This window comes from Anguilla rostrata, chromosome 4 (genome assembly GCF_018555375.3).
Source record: "Anguilla rostrata isolate EN2019 chromosome 4, ASM1855537v3, whole genome shotgun sequence".
Lineage (NCBI taxonomy): Eukaryota > Metazoa > Chordata > Actinopteri > Anguilliformes > Anguillidae > Anguilla > Anguilla rostrata.
The window spans coordinates 65,483,651-65,511,589 of NC_057936.1; the positions used below are offsets into that span (position 1 = coordinate 65,483,651).

The following is a 27,939-nucleotide window of genomic DNA, read 5'->3' on the forward strand; positions in this document are numbered from 1 at the left end:
CAACGCTGCAGCAACGTTAAAGCAACGTCATCACTGCACCGAACGCTCGCTCAACGCTGCAGCAACGTTAAAGCAACGTCATCACTGCACCGAACGCTCGCTCAACGCTGCAGCAACGTTAAAGCAACGTCATCACTGCACCGAACGCTCGCTCAACGTTTCGGAAACATTAAAACAACACCCCTACAGCTTATTTATCAATCAACATTAAAAAAAAAACAGACAGGGGACATAATATAAAACAATAACCTGACGTCACATGCCACAGAAATTCAAATGAACAAGTAGAATAGAAAATGCAGTAAAAAAAAAAAAACGAGAAGGTATGGAGTATGTATGCACACGTAAAAACACATGCACAAATGTACAAATTCACTAGTGCCAGCCATTCGGGCTCAGAGCGTGCGGGGAGCGAGGTGAACATTCATCAGCCGGATGTTCTCAGGCCCAAACGTTCCGGTCTTACCTCTCCGTTCAGGAAGCAGTACAGCAGCGCAACCACGAAGCCCTGGAACACAGGAGAGTGTCATCACCACGACTACCACGGGAGAGTCTCATCACCATGACTACCAGCGTATTCAATTTCATTATTTCACATCTAATCAATGCTTAATCTTTTATTTTTTCCAACAGGTCCTCCGTATTCCAATCAATACTGGTTTTACTCCCGTTCATCATGCTGATATCCTTTGTGCTTTTGCTCCTTAGTGTTTTTTTTCTGCTTTTATTGGTTCATCTTAAGTGGTTTACACAGCCTGGTCTGAACAGCGCGGGGCTAAGAGTTTGTTGCTTCCAGATATTTGTATGGATTGGTATGTTACAGTACGGTGTGGTTTGGTATGTTATTGTATGGCATGGTTTAACATGGTAGGCCTAGATCATGGCTGCCTAACCCTGGTCCTGGAGATCTACCTTCCTGCAGGTTTTCACTCCAACCCTAACAAAGCGCACCTCACTCAACAGCTAGAGATCACAATGAGCTGCTAATTAGCCGAATCAGGTGTGCCAAATTAGGGTTGACATGAAGGACCTCCAGGATGGTAGATCTCCAGGAGCAGGGTAGTGCAGTCCTGGCCTAGATATTCAACAGAGACCCAATTACAAGCAGGCACAGGCAGGGACGCCCTAGTTACCTTTAATGAGGGTCCTAATCAGGAAAGTTCATTCGGTTCAGCACTTTTCACCTGGTGCTAACGACACTAGCCGAATAGCGCTCAGCTGCTTTGAGTTCAGTTCGTCTAGCTAGCCAGCTAGCCAGCTAGCGCATTTCTCTGTGTTCAGCTGCCCACACAATGTTGTTCTTTACCGTGCAGCTACAACTAGCCGCTAACACAAGCGCTGAATTTACTGCCAGGACACATTTGCGCACTGTACACTGACATACACGGCGGAGCCTTTGCCATGGATAATGCGGTAGGTACGTTTATTCTGCTGCAAAATACGATTAACAACTAACTGTTTTATAGCCTGACTTGCTACAGTACAAAGACTGCAAGGTAAGCTCAGTTTTAGCTGTGTTAATTGTTGCTTCAAAGCCTCATATGTGACTGATATGTCCCGCATTTGAAGGCATTTGGAGAATGCAGTTATTAGTACTCTGTACTACAGTTCCCTCGTACCTTTTATTTCCATACCCTCTCATTAGCATTAATGTAACATACCTGTTTTCACATAAGAACATCAACATCAACAGTTACCTGCTTCTGTGTCTGCTGAGAACAGCATCACTGCGTCAGCCCCTGCAAACCCAGGCTACACCAGCCACCTTCTCAATAGTAGAGTATGGTATAGTATGATTATATTACGGTAGGGGTTGGTGTGGTATTTTACGGTGGGGTTTGATATGATATGACATAGTATGATGTGTAATGGTTTGGTACGGTAGAGTATAGTATGGTTTGGTATGATATGGTATGTTATGGTGTGGTATAGTATTATGTTGTATGGTTTGATATGTAATAGTATGGTGTGGTGTATAGTATGATGTTGTATGGTTTGGTATGTAATAGTATGGTGTGGTACAGCATGGTGCTGTATGGTTTGGTGTGTAATAGTATTGTGTGGTATAGTATGGTGCTGTATGGCTTGGTGTGGTATAGTATGATGTGGTATAGTATGGTACAGTATGGTTTGGTATGTAATAGTATGGTGTGGTATAGTATGGTGCTGTATGGTTTGGTATGTAATAGTATGGTGTGGTATAGTATGGTACAGTATGGTTTGGTATGTAATAGTATTGTGTGGTATAGTATGGTACAGTATGGTTTGGTATGTAATAGTATTGTGTGGTATAGTATGGTGCTGTATGGTTTGGTATGTAATAGTATGGTGTGGTACAGTATGGTGCTGTATGGTTTGGTATGTAATAGTATGGTGTGGTACAGTATGGTGCTGTATGGTTTGGTGTGTAATAGTATGGTGTGGTATAGTATGGTGCTGTATGGTGTGGTATAGTATGGTGCGGCTTGGTTTGGTACCTGGAAGGACCCCAGGCCGAGCTCGATGTAGAGCCGCGCCGCCTCCCCGGTGTTCTCCGGCAGGAAGGCGAAGACGGTGTAGTGCATGCCGAACAGCGGGATGAGGAACAGCGTGGACTTGGCCAGCCTCCTGCAAGCAGGCCGAAAACCAGCAGAGTAATGGAGTCTGCGCTACTGAGCTAGCTACGTCCCAACAGCCTTTCTGAGCTACTGTGCTAGCTACATCCCAACAGCCTTTCTGAGCTAGCTACGTCCCAACAGCCTTTCTGAGCTACTGTGCTAGCTACATCAACAGCGTCGTGTACTGAGCTAGCTACGTCAAGCCTTTCGGAGCTATGAGCTGCTACGTCCCAACAGCCTGTCTGTGCTACTGAGCTAGCTACGTCCCAACAGCCTTTCTGTGCTACTGAGCTAGCTACGTCCCAACAGCCTGTCTGTGCTACTGAGCTAGCTACGTCCCAACAGCCTTTCTGAGCTACTGTGCTAGCTACATCCCAACAGCCTTTCTGTGCTAGCTACGTCCCAACAGCCTGTCTGTGCTACTGTGTAGCTCATCCAACAGCCTTCGGCTACTGTGCTAGTACTCCAACACTTTACTGAGCTAGCTACATCCCAACAGCCTTTCTGTGCTACTGTGCTAGCTACATCCCAACAGCCTTTCTGTGCTACTGTGCTAGCTATGTCCCAACAGCCTTTCTGTGCTACTGTGCTAGCTATGTCCCAACAGCCTTTCTGTGCTACTGTGCTAGCTATGTCCCAACAGCCTTTCTGAGCTACTGTGCTAGCTATGTCCCAACAGCCTTTCTGAGCTACTGTGCTAGCTACGTCCCAACAGCCTTTCTGAGCTACTGTGCTAGCTACGTCCCAACAGCCTTTCTGTGCTACTGAGCTAGCTACATCCCAACAGCCTTCTGAGCTACGCCAGTAACAGCCTTTCTGAGCTAGTACGAACAGTCTTTTGTGTACTGAGCTGCTAGTCAACGCTGTCTGTGTATGAGCTAGCTATGTCCCAACAGCCTTTTGTGTACTGAGCTAGTAAGTCCAACAGCCTTTCTGAGTATGTGCTAGCTACATCCCAAAGCTTCTGTGCTAGCTAGTCCAACAGCTGTTGTGCTACTGTGTAGTACATCCAAAGCCTTTCTGTGCTACTGTGCTAGTAGTCCAACAGCTTTCTGGTAGCTACATCAAAGCTTTTGTGCTACTGTGCTAGCTACATCAACAGCCTTTCGGGTGCTAGTGTGTAGTATGTCAAAGCCTTTCTGTGTACTGTGCTAGCTATGTCCAAGCCTTTCGTGCTCGTGTAGCATGTCCCCGCCTTTCTGGCTACTGGCTAGCTATGTCCAACAGCTTTGAGCTATGTGTAGCACGTCCACAGCCTTCGAGCTACTGGCAGCTACGTCCACAGCTTTCTGTGCTACTGAGCTAGCTACGTCCCAACAGCCTTTCTGAGCAGTACTCCAAGCCTTCGCTAGCTACGTCCCAACAGCCTTTCTGAGCTAGCTACGTCCCAACAGCCTTTCTGTGCTACTGTGCTAGCTACGTCCCAACAGCCTTTCTGAGCTAGCTACGTCCCAACAGCCTTTCTGTGCTACTGAGCTAGCTACGTCCCAACAGCCTTTCTGTGCTACTGAGCTAGCTACATCCCAACAGCCATTCTGAGCTAGCTACGTCCCAAAAGCAACAGCCTTTCTTGATGACACAGTAACAGTGCATCTGCTCTGGTCATTACGGCGAGTAAGCGTGGAGTAAACAGGGAAAAATATCTCCATTTTGTCTGTTTCTACACCTGTTTGATCGTCAAATGACAACTCAAATAATATCACTGAAAAAAGAATATCAATACAAATAAAACCAATGGTTAGATGCTAGTACACTGCATCTGTAACTACTGAATATAAATTCTTTCATTACTGTATAGCTTACACTAATACTCATGCTCAGTAAACAGAGGCTCATATTTGTATAAATGTGATTTCTGGCTGTGGGTCGTTAGCCTTTATTGTGCAGATGCCAGGGGCGATGAGCACACAGAGCTTCCATGTTAGGGACACATTTTAATGGAAAAATAAACTGCAAGATGGTAATTGCACAGCCTAGTAAAGATTGCAGAGGCCTGTGGGATTCTGGGATTGCTCGCTGCCTGTTCTGGCTGAACGGAGCAGAAAGGAGGACAAGTTCTGGGATTCTGGGTTGAAGTGGCTGTCCTTTGGGGAGCCTTGAAGCAGGGATCTTGTCCAAAGCTTTAGCCCAAATGCCACTAAGATTGTTTCCTAGGTGATGTTAATTTGTGGCTTAATCCCCCCCCCCCCCCCTGTCTTGGTACAGTGGAATTGTACATGCACGTGTTGTTTCTTGAGCATGCTGCATGCATATGTTTGTTTAGCATGCTGCATGCACGTGCGTTTGTTTAGCGTGCTGCATGCACATGCGTTTGTTTAGCATGCTGCATGCATGCGTTTGTTTAGCGTGCTGCATGCACGTGTGTTTGTTTAGCGTGCTGCATTTCACATGCTGTGTTGAGCGTGTTGCATAGCCATGCGTTTGTTGAGCAGAGAGCAGTGGGTTTGTTTAGCGTCTGCTGCACATGATTTGTTAGCATGCCATGCATGTGTTTATTTATCGTGCTCTCACAGCCTTTGTACGTGAATGCATGCATGTGTTTGTTTAGCGTGCTGCATGCACATGCATTTGTTTAGCATGCTGCATGCATGTGTTTATTTAGCGTGCTGCATGCACATGCATTTGTTTAGCGTGCTGCATGCATGTGTTTGTTTAGCGTGCTGCATGCACATGCGTTTCTTGAGCATGCGTACCCAGAGGGACCTGCAGGAGAGTGTGTGATATAAGGCCTGGAGAACATCAGTGTAGAACTCCCCAGCGCCGCTCCAAATTTGTGACCATATTCCACGTGAAACATTGCCGTAATAAAAATCATCACCTTCAAATAAAAACTATCCAATGGAAAAGCGGCGTTAACTGCAGAACTCTTGACACTTTGAGATCCAATCAGGCACAGCACATTCATGTGGCCAATAAAAATGAGTCAATGGAAAAAGTGTCCTTTCCACGGCAGTGAGCAGGGACGGCCCAAATCCCATAAATCCCCGTCTGCCCCAGTGAGGGGGAGGAGGAGGAGGCCATGAAGTACCGTTTGAGGAGGTGTAGTATAAAGGGAAGTAAACTGAGGAGTGCAGTTAGGGGAGGTGCAGTATTAAGAGAAGTAAACTGAGGTGCAGTTAGAGGAGGTGAAGTATTAAGGGTAGTAAACGGAGGTGCAGTTAGAGGAGGTGCAGTATTAAGAGGTGCATCATCTTTCAGGCCACACCCGAAGGAGAAGCAGTGTGTGACAGATGGGGGAAGTTCATTACATTGCATGAGGCTAAAAACTATTGCCGACTTATTCACCCTAAAAGCGGGGGGGGGGTGGGAGCAGTCCGAAGACCGGAAGCAGAGGCGGAGAGGTCTGGCAGTTTCTGTTAATGCTCAGTTACCCAGTACCACACTTCCAGAACATTCCACTGCCAAAACAGGAGGCCAGCACTACATGATAACACATACACAGTAAAACGTTCAGTGTTAAATCAACTCTTGCAGAGTACATGTGATCCCTATTGGACTCACGCGTAGCACTGAATTATCACTGGACCTTTTTTCTGTGTACCACACAAAAGCAGCAAATGTACTGAAAATCTCTGTAGTCGACTGTAGACAGTCCAGATGTGGACTGCATTTATTTATTTTTTTCACCATAGAAAAAATATATTTATTTCTTTCCCCCAATGAAGCTTAGAATGGGGAAGGTTGTTCAAGACCTTATTAAAAATTGAGTCCCCTCATGCTCCAAACAGCCCCGCGAGTCAGCTTGCAAAATCAGATAGAAATTACTGTCTAACCGGATAAATTACTCCCACAAAAACCTTGAGGTATTGTATTTAACCAAATGGTTTCGCTCAGGTTTTTTAATGTAGCAGTTGGAACAAGGGAATTAAAAAAAAAAATACAAATAAACAGCATTAGGAAAGCTCATCTCGTCTGCAACTAACCGCTTTTGACCTTGGTGATACGTGCGATGCAAAATATCATGGTTCTACCGCCATGGGAACGCTTTTATGATACGTTTTTTTTTCTCATTTGTGTGTTAATGACTTCACTGGATAAGCACAGAAACTTCTCCCCCAAGAATGGCAGGGGAGGAAATGCAGGAAAGTGAGCCGATCACAGAAAAACCCAGGAAGCACGGGCATCCCCACAAGCTTCTACTTTCTTTAGTTCAGGGGGTGCTCACCCAGAATGGGCGGGTGTGGGTGCAGGCTTTTGTTCCAACCAGGCAATCACATGACTGATTCTACCAATCAACCACTAGGGTCTTCGCTAAGGACAAGACCACGATCAGGCGTGTCACTGCTTGGCTGAAACAAGAGCCTGCACCCACACCGGCCCTCTCTGGACTGCACCCACACCGGCCCTCTCTGGACTGCACCCACACCGGCCCTCTCTGGACTGCACCCACACCGGCCCTCTCTGGACTGCACCCACACCGGCCCTCTCTGGACTGCACCCACACCGGCCCTCTCTGGACTGCACCCACACCGGCCCTCTCTGGACTGCACCCACACCGGCCCTCTCTGGATGAGACCCGAGGTATCCTGCTTTATTTCATAACTCACATGAAGTGGCTGGTGTCGTTGCCCCCCACCCCCGGGGATTTCAGTTTCTGTACCAGGATCCGGATCACGTTGATGAAGATGATGAAGTTCACCTTTTAAAGGAGGGGAAGAAGGAAAAAGAATCCTCAACACCATGACCAACAAACCCAACAAAACCCAAAGTTAGCATGTCACCAAAGCAGTGGGTCCATGACCAACAAAGACCAAAACCCAAAGTTAGCATGGAACACGTGTGAACTTAGAGCCAGTGGTGATTCAAAGCCAGCTCAACCATTGACCTATGACATTGACTATGACTAATCAGATTGGTTTCTGCCAAAAAGTCTCCCTTTCCACAGATAAAAGAGAGGGAGAGAGAGGGGAAAGATAAAGAGAGAGTGAGGGAGAGAGAAAGTGAAAGAGAAAGAGAGAGAGATCACTAGGGGCAGTCAGTTTACATAAAGAGAGCTGTTTACCTTTGTTTATGCCTGCACTTCCAGCAGATTACCACTTTCAGACAGAACCTTCTCTTGCTGACAATAAAATGTTTAGATGTTTAATTTCTCACTGAGATAAGCTTCTATCTTCCTAATTATTTCAGTTTAGGAGAGGCTGATATGGTTCCACAGACAGTGTTCTAACTCATTGAATTGTTATTCTCTGTTTTCTATAACAGCTTGCTTTTATGTTTTTTTTTTTTTTGTAATTATAATTTTTTAACCCTTTTTTGCCCTTTATAAAAGACTGTTCACCAATTATTTACTAAAAATCAGCTTCTGAGCACCAAGTGTTAAAGTGTCTGAATTAGCTTTACTGTTTGCATGCTGGTATGATCCAGAACTATTTAAATATGTTACTCACCAAAAATGCTAAAGCGTATTAGGAAAAGACTTTGCACACTTCACAGAGCGCAAATGCTAGAGATGTACTAATGCTAGTAAAAAAATGGAACTGTGCAGCACTGCGTGTCTGGATCGTAAGCAGCTTTAAAAATTGACAGACATGTCTGTCCTTCGTCAGACTCATGAAATGAAGGTGAAAAATTGAAAAATGCAAATAGATTTCCCCACAATCAGGCCCACAATTAGTCAACAACCAGTGACCCAGTTCTTTGTTTCACCATTGTAGTTGTAGTGCAAAAAAAAAAAATGGCAACAACTATATGCACTATTTACAAATGCCTGTGTGTAACGTAAAGGACAATTCAGTAGCCATACGAGAGATTATGACAAAGCATCGGCCATCGCCTGATTAGTAGTCTGAAGCCTGCACAGCCCAGAGTCCAGTGCTCACACACTGTGCAGTGGTCATGTGCAGTAGCTGTGTGCAGTGCTCACACTGTGCAGTGGTCATGTGCAGTAGCTGTGTGCAGTGCTCACACACTGTGCAGTGGTCATGTGCAGTAGCTGTGTGGCAGTGCCCTCGCATGCATGCGTGGCATGCTACAACGTGCGTGGTCATGTGCAGTAGCTGTGTGCAGTGCTCGCACACTGTGCAGTGGTCATGTGCAGTAGCTGTGTGCAGTGCTCCGCCACACTGTGCAGTGGTCATCGTAGCGAGTCACCGCTGGTGTGCAGTAGCTGTGCAGGCACACTGTGCAGTGGTCATGTGCAGTAGCTGTGTGCAGTGCTCACACTGTGCAGTGGTCATGTGCAGTAGCTGTGTGCAGTGCTCACACACTGTGCAGTGGTCATGTGCAGTAGCTGTGTGCAGTGCTCGCACACTGTGCAGTGGTCATGTGCAGTAGCTGTGTGCAGTGCTCACACTGTGCAGTGGTCATGTGCAGTAGCTGTGTGCAGTGCTCACACACTGTGCAGTGGTCATGTGCAGTGCAGTGCAGTGCTCACACTGTGCAGTGGTCATGTGCAGTGGTCATGTGCAGTGCTCACACTGTGCAGTGGTCATGTGCAGTAGCTGTGTGCAGTGCTCACACTGTGCAGTGGTCATGTGCAGTGCAGTGCAGTGCTCACACACTGTGCAGTGGTCATGTGCAGTGGTTATGTGCAGTGCTCACACACTGGTGCTCACAGACTCACCAGCAGTGAGGCGGTTATGGGGCCCTTGATGATCCACCAGATGAACTCGTTTTCCGTGTCATCCCAGCAGCTGCAGTGACACAAACCCATCCATCACCATAACTGCTTAAAAATATTAACATTTAACAAATCTTTAATATTTCACCACAACAAAACGATATCACAGGACTGCTCCGTCTTACAGCTTCAGCGGCAGGCAGGGCTGTTTCAGTACGAGGCAGTTTTTACTAATAACACGTAGAGCCACGCGGAGGGTAAGAGTTCGCATACGTACCCCCTGTCATCGTAAAAGTACCTGGTGAGCACCCACACAGTCAGCACGGATGTCGGGAGACCTGAAATACAAATGAGTATCGCTGATTCTGCTGCGCACCTCTAGAACCTGAACTAGTCTCTGAGAAGAAGTATAGAGCTATGGAGTTGCCCATACCACTTCACAAATAAAATCTGTTTTAAAATTTCCGGTCACGCCAAGAACAATCACTCAGTCCAAATGGGGGAGGAGAAATAGCCAATGAAAGACCAACTACAGAGGTGGCGAGGATCTGCCCACGCCTTGGGCCAGCCAATCGCGGAGCTCTCGGCACTTACCCCAGCCAATCAGAATGTACCACCAGAAGTACTTCTTCTGAGAGACGAAGGTCAGCGCCAGCAGGGTCTGCAGGTACATGCCCTCCACCAGCAGCCAGAAGTAATTGGCCAGGATGCAGAACTGGAAAAAGGCTACTGCAGACTTACAGGCCACCTATGGGGAGGGAAAAAACGCACACAAAATAAAACATCGCCCTCTACTGGCCAGACATAAAAAACAATCCAGTCCTGTGGGACTAGTTTGAGCTTCAGCCCAACCATTACACTATATTACAGGTATTTAGCAGACGCTGTTATCCAGAGCGACTTACACAACGTTTACATAGCATTTACACTGTATCCATTTATACAGCTGGATATACAGAGAAGCAATGCAGGCTAAGTACCTTGCTCGAGGGTACAACGGCAGTATCCTACCTGGGAATCGAACCTGTGACTTTTTACAAGGCCAGTCCCTTACCCATTATGCTACACTGCCGCCTGCTTGAGGCATCACTGTACAGTCGACACATTCCGAGGCTTTGTCCCTCCAGCAGCTGGGGATGCAAACCCGCAACCCCTGCTGCCTCTCAGCCCTGACCCAGGGACCTCACTGCTGTAGTCCTGGGGTGGGCGTGGCTAAAGCCGTATCAGCGTATCAGATTGAGGCACAAGATGAATCCCATATTACAGGAACACTGCTAAGGGCTCTGAGCCTCTTTAAGCTGCCCAAGTCCCATTATCCTCCAATCCCCCCCCCCCCCCCATAATCAGACCTGTTCTTCTCTAATCCTCCTTTCCATGATCAAACTCCCCTTTCATACTGTGACTACTCCTCCGCCAACTTTAATCCTGTAATCTGGACTCTTTCTAAAGAGATTTACTTTCTCAAAATGGAGCCAGAGTCACATCAGGCTGGATCCAGGGCCTCTTCTGCACTATTTAATGAGAATGCTGATTAATGAACTCCACTCCTTCCTTTTCCAGTCATCTCTCTCTCTCTCTCTCTCTCTCTCTCTCTCTCTCTCTCTCTCTGGCTGCTGTGTGCTTGAGAACACAAATAAGGAGGGTCCTGCTCTCTCATGATTGTGGCCTGTGATCCTGTGACTGCGTTCCACTATCTATCCATTGGTTGCGTTTCATCATTTCATGATTGTGTTCCGCTATCTTGTGATTGAGTTCTGCAGTCTTGTGATCTCATGATTCTCACCTGCCTCAAGCACTTGGACAGAATTAAGTGTGTTCCCATCATCAGTTATATCCATATTTCTTTTTTTTTTTTTTGAGAATAAATGGCTAGATTTTCATGGGCATTTTAAAAATTCTTTTTAATCGTAGATGATGGAAATGCAGAAGGAGATCACTTCTTCTTCCACATGTCCCCTTTTTGTATTAAATACCAGAAGGAAATGGCTTCTGACAGAATGACACAGACCGTAATGTAAATGCCTCGGCAGGCTGGCCAATTTATTAGCAAGTGGGCGTATGGACACTGCTGATTTTAATGCGAACAGCAGCTAATGGCGGCGTGGAAGCTCGCATGGTCACAGTAAAAGCGTTACCAGCTGCATGCGGGAAACCTAGCTGCAGTACCCTGATTACCATAGTGGTAGCCTGTTCCATACTGCAGTCAACTGAACCATAGCTGCATAGCCTATTACCATAGCTGCAGTCAACCCTGGATTACCATAGCTGCAGTTAGCCCTGGATTACCATAGCTGCAGTTACGGGATACCAAACTGCAGAAACTTTACCATAGCTGCAGTAGCCTGATACCTAGCTGCGTCAACTGATTACCATAGCTGCAGTCAACCCTGGATTACCATAGCTGCAGTTAACCCTGGATTACCATAGCTGCAGTTAGCCCTGGATTACCATAGCTGCAGTTAGCCCTGGATTACCTGGCAGTTAGCCGATTCCATAGTCAGCAACCTGATTACATGCTGCAGTTAACCCTGGATTACCTAGCTGCAGCTATACAAGCGCAGTTAGCCTGGTTACCTGAGCAGTCAGTCCAGATTTACCTATGTGAGCACTTAAAAGCAGATACAGCCAGAAAGAGCCATCAGTTACAACTGTATAATAACTAAACTAAGGGGAATGAGTAAATGCAAATTAATTAATAAATACTTCCGAATACAGCAACATTATACATACTGTACTACATGCATAGATGCATACAAACAGATACTGCATGCATACGTGTACACCTATAGCACTGTATCTGCAATGCACAACACGCATATTCACACATGAAATGGACTGATAATAGCTTATCCAAGCGTACAATGATGCTCATTCGCAGAGATTAGGTGAGCTGTCAAGACACTGACATGCCAGGCAGGTTGAACCCAACTGACAGACAATCGTCACCTCTGGCTTGTGCCTCATGCGCATACGCATACTTGCATGCATACGGTATGTACACACACACATATACATACTGTACCACATGCATAGATGCATACACACACGCATATTCACACGCATGCTTGCATGCATGCAGTATGTACATGCACACATATCCATACTGTACCACATGCATAGATGCATTCACACGCATGAGCATGCAGCAGTATTCATGCACATATCCATACTGTACCACATATAGGCATGACACGCATATCACCGCAAGTGATGTATGCACGCACGCGTAAGTAAATGAATGCATGCGGCTACAGACACGTATCACGCAAATGTGCATGTATGTGCGTAGAAGATGCAGCACAGTACCGCGTAGTAGAATGCATGCTGCGGTGTACACGCACGCTAGTGAATGATCGCGCGGGGATGGCAGGAGCAGTGCGGCGGCCTGACTCACGCGATTAAGCTGTCACGCTCGCTGCGAAGAGCACGCCGTCTTTAATGAACACCGAGCTGGCTCGCAGGATGAAGGAGGCGAACAGGTTCATGTGGATGTAATTTCTGGTGCAGTGGAACTTCCTGTGATGAAGATTAGCAAAAAAAGAAAATAAGACCAGGTCAAAACCTCGTGTATGGCTGGGCTGTTTAACGCACTTCATCCGGCCGAACAATGGTGTAACTTCATAACTCGGCGACAATGTGTAACTCAAATCGCCGCAATGGTGTGACTTCATCCGCAACATGTGTACTTCAACGGCCGACCAATGGTGTAACATAACTCGCGACCATGTGGATCAACTCGGCCGACCAATGGTGTAACTTCATCACTCAGTCACTCACTCAGTCACAGACATTCGCGTTTATAGGGCTGGCCCCGCTGTTGCGGTCCAGCCAAAAACAAAACGGCAAATGCCTGACTGTCTCACTGCAATGTCTCACTACAAAGCCAGTCGGGCTCCCTGTAGGCTCCAGAGCGAGGGCTCCACAGACCGCAAATCAATACGCGGTCAATAGTTTGTGGGGGGGAAAAAAAATACCAAAAGGTAGATTCTATACCAGCACGTACACACAAACATCTGCGAAACTGGAAATTCGATGTGAAATATCTCCAGAGCCACATGCGTTAAACTGCCGTAAACTGTTGTTCGATGAGTATAAATAGAACAGTTCATTTTTTATGCATTCATTTCAATATTTAATTTCTTTATCCGGATGACTGTGAGCACGCATATTTAAGCATGCATGTAATTACAGGAAGCAGCGCATGAAGTAATCACAGGTTCTGTAGTTGCACAGGAGAATCAGTGACTGTCAGTTAACTAATCAGTTGTAAGGTATGTGCATCAATGAAAACCCACAGACTGTGACTCTCCGGGACCAGGGCTGGGGACCCCAGCAGACCCTGCGGCTCTCCAGGACCAGGGTAGGAAACTCCTGGTCAATAAGGCATCCAATACTGGGTCAAACCTGGTCTTGAACTCCTGAAAAGCCTCTATTTGCAAGCCCCAGTAGTAACCTTCCTTACATCAATGACCCTCCCTGTCTGAATATTTTTTTAAATTTTAAAAAATTGGGAAGAAAATTTCTCGACTGGCCGAGCTCGACCTTCGGCCTGGCTCTGCAGGAGCAGCAGGTGAACGAGCTCAGGTGTGCCGTTGGCCACCGGTTCTCTGCAGCGAAGCCAAGCGTTACCTGAACACGGTGAACACAAAGATGGCCGTTATGAGGGAGATGAGCGAGGTGGCGTAGCCCGCGGTGTAAACCTGCTTGAATGTCGAGTAGTACGTCGTCTGAAAAGAGAAAGAGGAACTTATTAAGAGACAGGAAACTGCTTCAGGTCCTCTCTAATCTGTAAACGAATCTTCTCTAATCTCTCCATTAATCGCCTATTTCTTTTATTTTCCTCCAAGTTTTTATTTTTAACTTTGATTTTTTTAGTCTCTTCAAATTTTGTATGGGTGGGCACTGATCCCATGGGCTCACCCTCTATCAGCTCAGGAGAGTGCGAATGGGCGTGGCTCAGAACTAGAATCAGAGCAGAACTTCCTGCGTATCAGAGCAGAATTTCCTGTGCAGCCAGCACGTTAGAGCAGAACTTCCTGTGCAGGCAACACGTTAGAGCAGAACTTCCTGCGTATCAGAGCACAACTTCCTGTGCAGTCCCGCATCAGAGCAGAACTTCCTGCGTATCAGAGCAGAATTTCCTGTGCAGCCAGCATGTTAGAGCAGAACTTCCTGCGTATCAGAGCACAACTTCCTGTGCAGTCCCGCATCAGAGCAGAACTTCCTGCGTATCAGAGCACAACTTCCTGTGCAGTCCCGCATCAGAGCAGAACTTCCTGTGCAGCCAGCACGTTAGAGCAGAACTTCCTGTGCAGGCAACACGTTAGAGCAGAACTTCCTGTGTGGGCAGTCTGCAGGCGATTAAATATTCCGCTGTTTTAGCGTGGCTGGCTGCCTCTTTCCTTCAAATGACGAGGAGCCGCGTCTTCAAATCTCCCTGGAAAGCCTTCGAACGTAAAATCGAAGCGGAGAGAGAGGGGCTGTTTGCCCCCGCGCCGTGAAAAACACCTGGCCGTGCTGATTGGTCCGTCCGTTGCCATGGCAAGCGAGCTCGGCCCTCGCGACCCGGCGGAGGGGAGTTTGCCGCCGTGCGTTCGACGCCTCGTACCTTAATGCGGCAGTAAGTTTCCTTAAACATTTCCTCAGTACGCTGATCGTGATGCGGGCGGGCGGGCGAGCGGGCGAGCCCCTCTCTCTCCCCGGCACCGCCGCCAGTGGGACAGGCTCTGGGGTCGGCTGAATATTCATTAGCGCGCGCGGCTCCTAATCGCATTTAAACGCCCGCCGTCACATCTGCATCTTCGCAGAAGGGGCCCTGGTAGCCGACATTTCAGGCGAGCTCAGCGAATGTTTTCAGGGGTTTCCCACGAGCACTCAAGACTCAAGCTTTTTAAATGAAGTGTATATACATGCTTGATGCCGTATACGCTCAACGTTCAGTATTAATGCTGATGCAAAACATTGGCTATCTTTTTTTTTTTTGCTGCCGCAATTTATTTTTTAACCCTTTATTTTCAATTTAAACGGATAGTTCTCCGTGTGTCTGTTAATTAATATTGAGATAAAACCTATTCAATATAGAGTACTTTAGGGTTACAATGTGGCATAGACACCTTCCCAGGAAACACCCATTTTAATTGCATTAAGATGTTCAAGGTTCACTTTATTTTTCAGAGATGAGAGGGAAGGAAAGAGGGACAGAGGGAAAGGGAAGGAGAGAGGGAGAGTGGGAAGAAGAGAGGAAGGAGAGATGGAAAGGGTGAAGGAGAGAGAGAAGAGAGGAAAGAGAGAGGAGAGAGGAAAAGAGCCACACAGAAGCTCAGGGATTCTCTCCCATTCATCACTAAGGACTCCATCTCTGCTTTATTAAAATAATAAAGCAGAATTATGGATTAAATAATGTAATAAGTACTGTATTTCTCTGGCCATATATTTTTCAAAAATTAGATTACAGCTGAATGAACAAAAACCAATTTTTTAAAAAACCCTTCCAGTCCAAATTATGACAAATGTGCACATGTTTCGGTCGGACAAGGAGCATCGACCCCCCCGTCCCCACCCCCCCACCCCCACCCCCACCCCCCCACGACCACCCCTAAATCTGCGTGGCTGCGTCACGCGCTCACTGAGCCAATCAGGACAGCGCAAACCCCGGAGACCCTCAGAGACTGGCGCGATCGAGGACGGAATTAAGGAGACATCAGCGGAGGATTCTGGGAGATCGATAAAGCTCGTTTCTAGGGAGAGGAGTGGGGGGGGGTCTGTGCTCATTACCGGAACCCCCCCCCCCCGATTGAGCTTGTTTTATTTTTTCATTTATTTCTGTTCCTCTTCGGCTCTCTCTGCGCACAGACCCTGCGAGCGTGAGGTAATCTAGCGCTGCTCCGAGCTCGCGGCAGGCTGGGCGCTCGCTGAGCTGATCATTCGATTTCACGAAATTAATGCAGGAGTGATCATTTGTAACCGTTTAAATGAAGATTTCTTTAAACCAGGATTTAAAAGAAAATAAAGGTCTCCCTCCATTGTTCTCAATCTTGTTCGTGTCTCATTATGATGTCATAGTGGGGAGAGCACAATCTGACATCATAAAGGGCAGGGTTCACCGAACGCTGGACCAGCCTATAGGAGCAGCCCAGGTGCCTTTGCTCCTTGGCACACCCACTATGACATCATAGCTGAGATGCCCAGGGTTCAGTCCCACCCCTTGACCCCTCCTCCCTGGGTGCATCTTACAGCCAATCGTGTCGCCTTGGCAAGACTGATGCTCTAGACGTCTTTGATCTCTATACAGACCGCCCACGATGATGTCATGTGTCACATGCCTGTATTTCAGTAAGCCCCGCCTCCCCTATCCACACCAACCTCAGACCCAGTCTCATCGTCCTCCCGAAATTCACAGGCCTCCTCGTAGGGGGGGTACAGGTCCGTCCAGCCGTCCTTAGTGCAGCTCCTAATGATATAGCCTGGAATGGGACACACAGGCATCATCTTCATCATCATCATCATCATCACCATGTTCACTTCACCATCATCATAATCATCACCATGTTCACTTCATCATCATCATAATGATCACCATGTTCATTTCATCATCATCAGTAATCATCTTCGTCATCCTCATCATCACCACTTCATCACCATTTCGTTATCATCAAACTTTATTGCCATCACCATCACCATCCTCATTGACATCACCATCATCATAATCATCTTCACTGTCATCATCAATATTAGCATTATCATCAGCATTGTTATCATCACATTTATTAGTATTCTGTTTTTAATGAGGGTGAGCAGTGCAGTCTCACACACAGTCACATACAGTAGCAAAGTTATTCTACAGCAGTACCCGCTCAGCACAGTAATTGGACTTCCAGTAATGAGCACATCACTTAAATTATGCTCAGTGCAGTTATCTTCAAAGAGAAAACCAAAAGACCAAGGTCGTAGCACGCAGTTTAGCGAATGTTATGAGAACTGTGCGGAGACAGAGGGAGAAGGGAAATGTTTCCAGTTCTAAATGAAATGAAGAAGAAGAAGGGGAGGGGAGATAAAAGCAGCGTTTCTTTTTCTGGGCTGACAGGCATGAATATGCAGTGGGCACCCGGGGAAGAGGGGCAAAGTTCAGGAGCAAACACTCACACACACACACTCACACACTCACACTCACACACACACACACACTCACACTCACACACACTCACACTCACACACACACACTCACACACACACACACACACACTCACACTCACACACACACACACACACACTCACACTACACACACTCACACACTCATACTCACACACACACACTCACACACATACTCACACACATACGCATGCACACACACACACACTCACACACATACTCACACGCACACACACATGCACATACACACACACACACACTCACACACATACTCACACGCACACACACACACACACACACACACTCACATGCACACACACACACATACTCACATGCACACACACACACACACACACACACACACCCCTCTAGGCAGTGTTGATAAAACACACATGCTGCGAAGGATATGTTCTGTTTAGATCCCATCACCCATGCACCCATTGTTTTTTTTTGTTTTTTGTTTTGAGTAGGGGGTGGGGGGTATGAGTCTTAAGTTGAGCTTTATCTGTGAAGGATGGGGTGGGTGGGTGGGGGGGGGGGGCATGTGGAGGGGATCTGCTGAGGACTGGCGCTCCAATGACTACAGCGTGGGCGAATGTGTCAGATAGCCTGCCAGTGTTTTTTAAATAAATTTTTATTTATTTTATTGACAAGTTAAATATATATTTAAAACATTTATACATAAAATTCATTTTGCCTTGGACATAATTTAGCTGGTGAGATGGAACAGCAGGAGCAGGAACGAGAGAATCTTCTGACTGCGAGGGCCTCGTGGGGGTGGGTGGTGGGGGGGGGGGTGTTGGGGGGAGGGGGGGTGGAGGCGAAAGACAGCCCTGGCGTTCACTCTGCGGTGAGTCACCCCGTGAAGCGAGCGCCTCTCCCCTCCCAGACTCTCGGCCCTTCCCTTTGATCGCATCTCTTCCCCTCCACTCCTCCGTTTGTTTATTCGTTTATTTAAAAAGAGATAAATAAATAAAAGCGAACAAACTCCGACGCGCTGCTCCTGCGAGCGCAGAACCCGCGCCATCGCTGCTCTGTTCGTGACTCCGAGCCAAATCCATCAAAGCCCGGAGCTCCGCCCCCCTCCCCCCCCCCCCCCACCCACCCCTCCAGAGGTCATGACCCCTGATGTCACGCTGTTGCTGTTACACAACTGGCTTCCACCTCTGCCTGCTGATTCCCCGGGGCTCCTGGGTAAAGTGCTCGCGCTGCTTCCTACTGTGTGCTTAGCGCCTGTTTTTGGGATCCGGGGGCAGTGGGAGGGAAGGAGGGTTTGTTTATTTCCAAGTCTCTCCGGCTATGGAGAAGAAAAAAAAAAAGAGCAGCTAATCTGCAAACTGCGGAGTGTGTTTGGAGCTCCGGTTGTGTTTACGTTAGTATCATCAGGAGGCGTAGCTGTCTGCTCTGCGATATCTGCGCTACCAGGAGAGCTGATTAATGTGTTTGTGTTTGGGCCGGTTCCCAGCCGCGGGAAGCACTTTGGGGGAGGAGTCGGGGGCGCAGACACAAACGCATCAGAGTGGAAAGAGCCGGAGCTATTTCTGAGCTGGAGTTCTATGATCACGGGGCGGTCGATACCAAACTTTATTTTAACGGCCATCCCGTTACCTTGGTGATGAAGCTGCTTGGTTACCTTGGTGATGAAGCTGCTCGGTTACCTTGGTGATGAAGCTTCTCGGTTACCTTGGTGATGAAGGTGCTCGGTTACCTTGTTGATGAAGCTGCTCGATTACCTTGATGATGAAGCTGCTCGGTTACCTTGGTGATGAAGCTGCTCGGTTACTGTGGTGACGAAGTTGCTGGGTTACCTTGGTTGTTGCTGAAGAGCTGGGACACCTCGGCGCAGGACACGTTGACCACCTGGCCCACCTCCGCCCGCCGCCAGCAGCGGATCTCATCCCACTCCGTCCGACAGCCTGCCGGGGGACAGGAAGTGGGGTGAGTCATTTCCTGTGCAAGGAGCAGGTCCCGCCAGAACAAAAACATGAAATGCCCCCCCCCCCCCCCCCCAAGCTTCACCATGACGGTACGAGGGGGACGGCAGGCCTCATTAAAGAGCCGCTCTAATGTTATTAAACAGCACGGCTGATTAGGGATGAGTGCTCTCAGAGCAGGGAGAAGAGCTGACAGGTGGGAGTAGAAGAGCTGCCGGCTTGTGGGGGGGGGGGTGAGTTGGGGGAGAGGAGGAGTGAGGGAGAGCGTGGGGGGGGGGGGGGGGGGGAGTTGGGGCAGAGGAGGAGTGAGGGAGAGCGTGGGGGGGGGCGGGGGAGGAGGAGTGAGGGAGAGCGTGGGGGAGGTGTGGGTCTTGAGTCCAGGGAGTCGGGCTGTAATCTAGCGAGCAGTGGGTGCTGGGCCACAGCTGGTCCTGGAGGGCATGGAGGGTTCACTTGAAATGAAGAGGCAGTGATTGTGTAGGTAATTCAGCCCATCAATTACAATTACCGCAACGCTAGCGTTCACCAGTGAGGGCCAGGTGGGTCCTGGAGCCTGAAGATGGAAGGAATGAACAGAAGGACCATAGCGCACCCCCACCCCCATCCCCCCCGACCCCCACCCCTTAGACATTACCACGGTGATTGGCTAAACTTGACAGCAACATGACAGATTCCAACTGCCGCTCCCCAGAGGTAAATATAGACGGGGGGGGGGGGGGGGGGCAGCTCTGCATCATCTTTATAGGACAGCAGGGAAGAGAGTGAGTGTGAGAAAGAAAAGTGGACAGAGTGAGAGAAAGATGTGAGTGTGTGAGAGTGAGAGAAGAGAGAGTGAGTGTGAGAGAAAAGAGGATAGAGTGAGAGAGTGATAGAGAAGAGAACAGAGTGACAGAAAGAAGTGAGGGTGTGTGTGAGAGAGAACAGAGTGGGACTGTGAGAAGGAAAAGAGGGGAGAGAGAGTATGTGTGAGAAATGAGTGAGCGTGTGAGAGAGTGAGAGAGAATAGGAGAGAGTGAGAGTGTGAGAGGGAAAAGAGGAGAGAATGAGTGTGTGTGAGTGGGTAAAACCCAGCACGGGGTGTTTTGGAGCTGATTGAGGTTAATTAAGCCACTTCGGTTTGGTGCACAGACAACCTCGTCCACCGGCCATGAGAAATAGACAGTGAAAACGAAGCAGACTAATTAGACGTTAATTAGCCATTCTTAAAGATTTTATATTTTGTACGTTTATAGATGTCAAAACCGACAGCCGTCCGTCTGTCTGTCTGTCCGTTCCCGTGAGTTAGCGGTCTACGGTTAGCGACCGGAGCAGAGCCCTCCCGAGCTGTTACCCCCCCCCGCCACCTCGTTTATCATCGGCTGTGTCGTTTTACATTTCCAAATTTCATTAGCCGGGGATCGGCGCAGGTTCCCCCCCCCCCGCACCCCGTTGCCATGCCGATCGGAGCAGGGAATTGCTTTCGCGCGTCGCCTCTCCTCAAAGTGGCGGGAAAAGTTCCCCGGCTGCGGCCGCTGCGTTTCTCAGCCGCGGGGTTCCTCCGTCCTCTCCCCCGGGCGTATCGGTGTTCTTAATCAATCAATCAATCAATCAATCAATCAATCCTTATTCATATAGCACATTTCATACAGTGGCTGTAGCCCATTGTGCGCGTGACTGAAGGACAATGCTATAAAAACGCTGTCGTGTCGCTCATTGTTGCCGTGTTATTTTGTTATTGATCGGAAAACCAATCGGACTTGTTTTTTTTTTTTCCGCACGCACTCCAGTAATCCGACACGTAGCCTACAGCTCCGATTTAATTCATTCTTGACGTTACATTCTGTGATTGTGACGTGCATGTACTGGAGAGGAGAGCTATGGGTTTTTTTTTTTTTTTCCAGATTGCCCCTAAAATTTAAAATCCAAGTGGGCTACAAAACTTTAAATATAGGCTACAGATTTTTGAACTGTAAAAAGGAAGCAGGGGAAAACACAAAGCAAAGCTCGGGTACCGTGGTAATAGGCAATGTGTGACTGCGACGTTCTGTGGGACCGTGACCACTCCAACGCCAACGGGGTCCCGCAGCCTGAAACTGCCCGCGATTGCAGCTAGCCATGCGCTCCGCGAAAAAAGTAACGGGGGACGTTACCGCTGACTCTACGCAAATACAATCTGGAAGTTCCATGTTCCGGGAAATTTAAAAAATATATATATTTATTTTTTTAAATGACGAGCTTTGGACTAACCATAATTTATTCAGCCCAAGGTGACACGCGCTGGACGTGCTTTCCTTGCGCTGTTTCTTTGAAATGTCCAGCGCCATAATTCCTTCAGCTACTTAAATCAACAGAAACTCATTAGACCCAGAGGGAGCCGTTCATGTGATTAACGGTCTGTGGTTCAACTTTAAAGGTCCCATTGTGTCATCATTGCAGATCTCAGACACAGGCTGTGTGTGTGTGTGTGTGTGTGTGTGTCGGTTCCACAGCTCTTTGACAGGCTGTGTGTGTGTGTGTGTGTGTGTGTGTGTTAGTTCCACAGCTCTCCGACAGGCTGTGTGTGTGTGTGTGTGTGTGTGTGTGTGTGTGTGTGTTAGTTCCACAGCTCTCCGACAGGCTGTGTGTGTGTGTGTGTGTGTGTGTGTTAGTTCCACAGCTCTCCGACAGGCTGTGTGTGTGGTGTGTGTGTGTGTGTGTGTGTGTGTTCCACAGCTCTTTGACAGGCTGTGTGTGTGTGTGTCTGTGTGTGTGTGTGTGTCGGTTCCACAGCTCTTTGACAGGCTGTGTGTGTGTGTGTGTGTGTGTGTGTTGGTTCCACAGCTCTCTGACAGGCTGTGTGTGTGTGTGTGTGTTAGTTCCACAGCTCTCCGACAGGCTGTGTGTGTGTGTGTGTGTGTTAGTTCCACAGCTCTCCGACAGGCTGTGTGTGTGTGTGTGTGTGTGTGTGTGTATTGGTTCCACAGCTCTCTGACAGGCTGTGTGTGTGTGTGTGTTGGTTCCACAGCTCTCTGACAGGCTGTGTGTGTGTGTGTGTGTGTATGTTAGTTCCACAGCTCTCCGACAGGCTGTGTGTGTGTGTGTGTGTGTGTGTGTGTGTGTCTGTGTCTGTCTGTGTGTGCTGGTCTCCAGGCCTTGGTAGTTTGAGCCGGGTAAGTCTAGTGTCTGGTAAGTTGTTGTTTTTAGTCTTCACGGTAAATTTAAAACGCAGCAGCGGGAATAAAAGCGGAAATCAATCTCATCGGGGAACTGAACAGCTCCAGAGCGTTTCAGGCTCAGCGACTTGGTATGTGGCAGAGCCAAGTCTTATTTTCCTCAGAGCTTCAAAACAAACACGGTCCGTCCCAAATTATCTCCACCCATATGACTCTAAAAGCAAGCTTGCGGCGGACAGCTGGAGGCCTACCGGCTACCTCCGAAGGGGCGCGGTTAAACCGAATCATCACTCTTTCAACTAAACAACAGTCCACTCTGCTGAAACCATAGGAGCCCACGCCAAACACATGCCAAACACACCAAACACACACCAAACACATGCCAAACACACCAAACACATGCCAAACACATGCCAAGCCCACACCAAACACATGCCAAGCCCACACCAAACACATGCCAAACACATGCCAAGCCCACACCAAACACATGCCAAACACATGCCAAGCCCACACCAAACACATGCCAAACACATGCCAAGCCCACACCAAACACATGCCACACACACCAAACACATGCCAAACACACACCAAAACACATGCCAAAACAAAAACTCCACCTGTAGCTGGGTCCCACCCAAATAAATGCTTTATTCAAAGTTTATTCAGCGCAGAATGCTTTACTGTGGAACTGAATGAAAGTTCGCATCTCATAGATCGAGTGGAAAATGATGTGACATGTCGTATCTCACCATTTTGGCACGGAAACGTTGGAAGAGTAAGTTTTTTTGGAATGTTTTTTCAACGTTTTAAATCGGTGGCCCAGAACCCTTTCAATAACCAGTATAGATAGTTACATCAACATTAGCATCAGCATTCACTGAACAACACCCTAATCACATATTTATGATCTCACACCATAAAGGCTTAAATCTCACACACAGATGTATTACATTCAGAATTTCATTTTTGTTTTTTGCGCGACATTGACTGCGTAACTGTGCCCTCCTCGTTTCTTTTGCGCTGCAAGTTGTTCGTTTCTCTCGCGATTCTTTTTTTTTGTTTTTGTTTTGAGCGCACTCGAGAGGGAGAGAGAGAGCCCCCCCCCCCCTCCAACGGAAGCATCCCGCCAGCACGAGTGGGACGATCAAACCGGCCGTCTGCCCCCCTGCTGAATTAGCCGTCTGAAACATGGCATCGAATTTCGGATTGTTCTTCCAGCGAAATAACAAATAAAAAAATAAATAAAGAAAGAGAGAAAGGACGGGCGGAGTCGGGCCCTGTGCGAGATCCGTTTGGGGGTAATATCCCCCGCCTGCCGGGCGCTGACAGCGAGAGGTAATCCTGTTGTGTTCCCCGTCCCGCGCCCTCTTATCACCCCACCCGCCATCGCCGCGGCGACGCCTCGCGCAGGGCTCCATATTGCCCGGGACCAGATTCGACCGCGGTTCTCCGTAAATGGGTTAAGCCCCCCCCCCCCCCCCATCATCGCCGGGCGTGAACTGCGTTTTAACCAGCGCGGGGACATCTGTCTGCCGTGCGTCCCTGTGTTCCCCTGAGATCCCCCATCAGACGGGGGGGGGGGGGGGTAGGGGTGTCCATCTCCTCTTTTGTTTTTGGCTTCAGCTCACACTCACACACACACACTCACACACTCACATGCATACACGCACATATACATGCACACACGTTCACACACGCTCGTACACAAATATACAGACGCACACATACATGTGCACACAGCAGTTGAATGGCTGTGGCACTTGCATATGCTTAGAAACACTGGGTAAGGACAGTGCCTGGCTACAGACAGAGAAGACGGATGGCAGGGGGCTAAATGAGGAGCTCGCTTCAAAGTCTTCAGAGAGCCACACAGAGCAGCGGCAGTCAGACGTCCTTTCAAATGTTTCTGAGACAAACTGAGCAAATTGCTTGGATGAGAGATGCAAATTCGGACAGCCCGCGCAAGCACGGATAAAGCAGAGGGGAAGGCGAGCGGGCGGACCCGACCTGGCATTTGTCGAGGTGACAGTGACGAGAAATGGACACCCCGTGTTTGTCGTTCTATAAATTCTTGAAAAATCACATTCTGCTTAAAGCGCTGAAATCCATAGAGCTGCCAAAATATGTAACAGATGGACACTAGAGCATTGGGACTACAGGACGTGATGCCACAGAGCCACAGGCAGATTTAGGAACATGCTTTACCAGATTCTGTACCATAGAGTTACAGGTGCAGATGCTGTACCATAGAGCTACAGGTGCAGATGCTGTACCATAGAGCTACAGGTGCAGATGCTGTACCATAGAGCTACAGGTGCAGATGCTGTACCATAGAGCTACAGGTGCAGATGCTGCACTATAGAGTTGATGTTTTCATTCACAACATCTTGAAAGAGCTACAACCAGTTGAGTTTTTTTTTTTTTTTTTTTTGCTGCTGTTTCTTTTTTTGGGGAAACTGACCTGAATATATAAACACTCTTTTAAAGTTTTTTTTCTGAATCAGGCTTTTAGTGAACAGGCTGTTCATTTCCACCAGGTCCTGTTTAAGAGTCACTGCAGGGCTGTTTTACCCCCCCCCCCCCCCCAACCCCCCGTCCTGCAGTTTGGGTTTCCACTCTACTTTAGACTGCAAGGACCTGCGGTTTTTATCTGTTACCAAAAACAAACCACAGTCACACGTAAAAACACCCCCCCCCCCCCCCTCCCTCCTCCCCCCCTCGCCGCTGTGCAGGCAGCATAGAGCCCCCCCCCCCCACGTCATTACTCTCCCCTCACACAGAGAGATGTTAGCATCGATGGAAGAGGCGGCGCGTGCAGACGCGGCGATTAGCGCTTCCCAAAACACGGCGCCCTGTGGCCGCGCCCGCCAGCATCGCGGAGCCCTTTGTGAGCGGGATTCTGACGGTTACGGTTACCGTGATAACGGGGCAGTGGGGGGGGGGGCGCGGCGGGGGGGGGGGGGGGGGGGGGGGGGGGGGTGGAGCGTCGGCGCTAATGTCCCTTTTTAAATGCCAGGACAGCCGACGGGGGAATAATCAGCCGGCTCGTTTTTAAAAAGTCATTGTTGGAGGAGAAGGGAAAAAAAAAAAACTAATTTGGGACCAGGCCTCAGTCGCCGCCCCCCCCCCCCCCCCCCCCCCCACGGCGGGTCTCACAATCTATAAATAGAACCCCCGTCGCTGTGAATGAGTCTTCTCTTCTCTTTTATTCCATCCTTCCATCCCCCCCCTCCTGCATCTCTTCCTTCTTTTGTCCCGTCAGTGTTGCAGGGTGTGCTGGCAATGGGGGGATGAGAAGATGCTGTAATGCCAAGCTTTTCCTCCCTCCCTCCTTCCCTCCCTTGTTCTCTCTCTCTCTTCCTTTCTTCCTTCCTCTATCTCTCTCCCTCCTATACCTCTTCGTGTCTTTCTCTATCTCTCTCTCCCGCTCCCTCTTTCACTCTCTCTCTCTCTCTCTCTCTCTATCTCTATAGTTTGCCTACAGAGACACAACAACAGAACATAGTCACTTGACTATAATGTACCAAAATGGATGAACTCTCATTAACTTAACCACACAAAGTAAAATTAAATTAAATTTTTTGTCCATAAGAGGTAAAATACAAGGAAATATTAACTATAAAACTGGCTGTTTCATTTCTGATATTATTTTTCAATAACGTGTGCCCAACAGGGACCTTCCGTGATGTAACGTTTTGTGAATTTTGCAGCGATTTTGCACATGACAAAGGAACAGGCGATAACACTAAAAACAGGGAATGCTGGGGAATGTTAATATCAGCCTGTTTCAAAGGGCTGCAGCAGGAGTCTGCCTGAAGCTAATGATCAGCAACACAGAGGAGCACTTAATGCAGCACACCAGTTAGAATGCACACACACACACACACACACTCTCTCTCACAAACACATGCACACACACACACACGCACACACACACACAGACACAGACACACACACACAAAGCTGTGGGTGCTTGCTTCAGGACATATTAAGAAATCAGAATCCACTCATCCAAGGGAAATCAGATTTACTGCTTCCTGTAAACATTTCAGAACAATCTCCGGTGGCTCTGGAGATGGCATGTCAAAAAGAATACAATATTCGTGTTTATCCACATACCACTGATTAGCATTTGGTCTCCTAGCAGCAGGGATTAGATTTGGGCATGCGGCTGGGATTGGGATTAGTCATGCGGCTGGGATTGGGATTAGTCATGCGGCTGGGATTGGGATTAGTCATGCGGCTGGGATTGGGATTAGTCATGCGGCTGGGATTGGGATTAGTCATGCGGCTGGGATTGGGATTAGTCATGCGGCTGGGATTGGGATTAGTCATGCGGCTGGAATTGGGATTAGCCATGCAGCTGGGATTGGGATTAGCCATGCAGCTGGGATTGGGATTAGTCATGCAGCTGGGATTGGGATTAGTCATGCAGCTGGGATTGGGATTAGTCATGCAGCTGGGATTGGGATTAGTCATGCGGCTGGGATTGGGATTAGTGATGCGGCTGGGATTGGGATTAGTGATGCGGCTGGGATTGGGATTAGTGATGCGGCTGGGATTGGGATTAGTGATGCGGCTGGGATTGGGATTAGTGATGCGGCTGGGATTGGGATTAGTCATGCAGCTGGGATTGGGATTAGTCATGCAGCTGGGATTGGGATTAGTCATGCAGCTGGGATTGGGATTAGTGATGCGGCTGGGATTGGGATTAGTGATGCGGCTGGGATTGGGATTAGTAATGCGGCTGTGATTGGGATTAGTCATGCGGCTGGGATTGGGATTAGTCATGCGGCTGGGATTGGGATTAGTCATGCAGCTGGGATTGGGATTAGTCATGCAGCGCACAGCATTTGCACTGTAAAATGCATCCTCAGTTATAAATGACTAAATTAAAAGGGGGAAAAGAGCATGCCCCCCCCCCGCCACCCGCCCCATAAACAGAAGTCGCAGAGAGGAGCAATACAGCGGGTTTCGGAGGAGAGAGAGAGAGAGAGAGAGAGAGAGAGAGGCCGCTCGTCCAAACCGACGGCAAAGGTTACAGGACTGAGAGAGGCTGGTGAATCTGATTGGCCGTTCCACACCGAGAGAGAAGGAGGAGGAAAACTGTTTAATTCACCGTTTAAAGGCAGCATTGCTCTCACCGGGCCGGGGTATCTGACTAGCGTCTGAACGCGTCCTAATGTCAGAGCCGCTATTTATAGCGCGCGGCGACGGCCTCTGTGACCGCCGCCCCTCTGACGCTGACGCAGCCCGCGCTCCGAGAAATAAAAAATAAAAAAAGGAGAAAAAGACCAAAGAAGAAACCCGTCCCCCGAAAGGTTGGGTGGGCCCCGTTTCCGTGGAGAGAGAGAGAGGGGGGGGGGGGGGCGCCCTGCCTGTCGCCGAGCGGAGCGTTCCGCCCCTTTCTCAAAAACGCGACTTCGGCGACCGGCTTACGCACAGGGCCTTTTGTTCCGGAACGTTCTGTGAATATTATCAGAGGGGCAGCAGAGGGCCTCTGGGGGGGGGGCGGGGGGAGGGGGGACGGGGGGGGTATTACAGCACTTACACAACACCTTCCTTAAAC

General features: G+C 48.6%; 1 protein-coding gene across 1 annotated transcript in view; it reads right to left on the bottom strand.

The window, feature by feature from the left end:
- LOC135254173 (pituitary adenylate cyclase-activating polypeptide type I receptor-like) overlaps positions 1-27,939 on the bottom strand; it is a 43,036-nt gene that overhangs the window by 2,725 nt on the left and 12,372 nt on the right. The window contains exons 3-12 of the mRNA XM_064334154.1: positions 19,114-19,221; positions 16,519-16,619; positions 13,786-13,883; positions 12,567-12,672; positions 9,751-9,904; positions 9,434-9,494; positions 9,160-9,229; positions 7,145-7,236; positions 2,478-2,607; positions 467-508 (exon numbers count right to left, since the gene is read on the bottom strand). Coding sequence (XP_064190224.1) covers positions 467-508; positions 2,478-2,607; positions 7,145-7,236; positions 9,160-9,229; positions 9,434-9,494; positions 9,751-9,904; positions 12,567-12,672; positions 13,786-13,883; positions 16,519-16,619; positions 19,114-19,221 — 962 coding nt within the window. The remainder of the gene's footprint in view (positions 1-466; positions 509-2,477; positions 2,608-7,144; positions 7,237-9,159; positions 9,230-9,433; positions 9,495-9,750; positions 9,905-12,566; positions 12,673-13,785; positions 13,884-16,518; positions 16,620-19,113; positions 19,222-27,939) is intronic.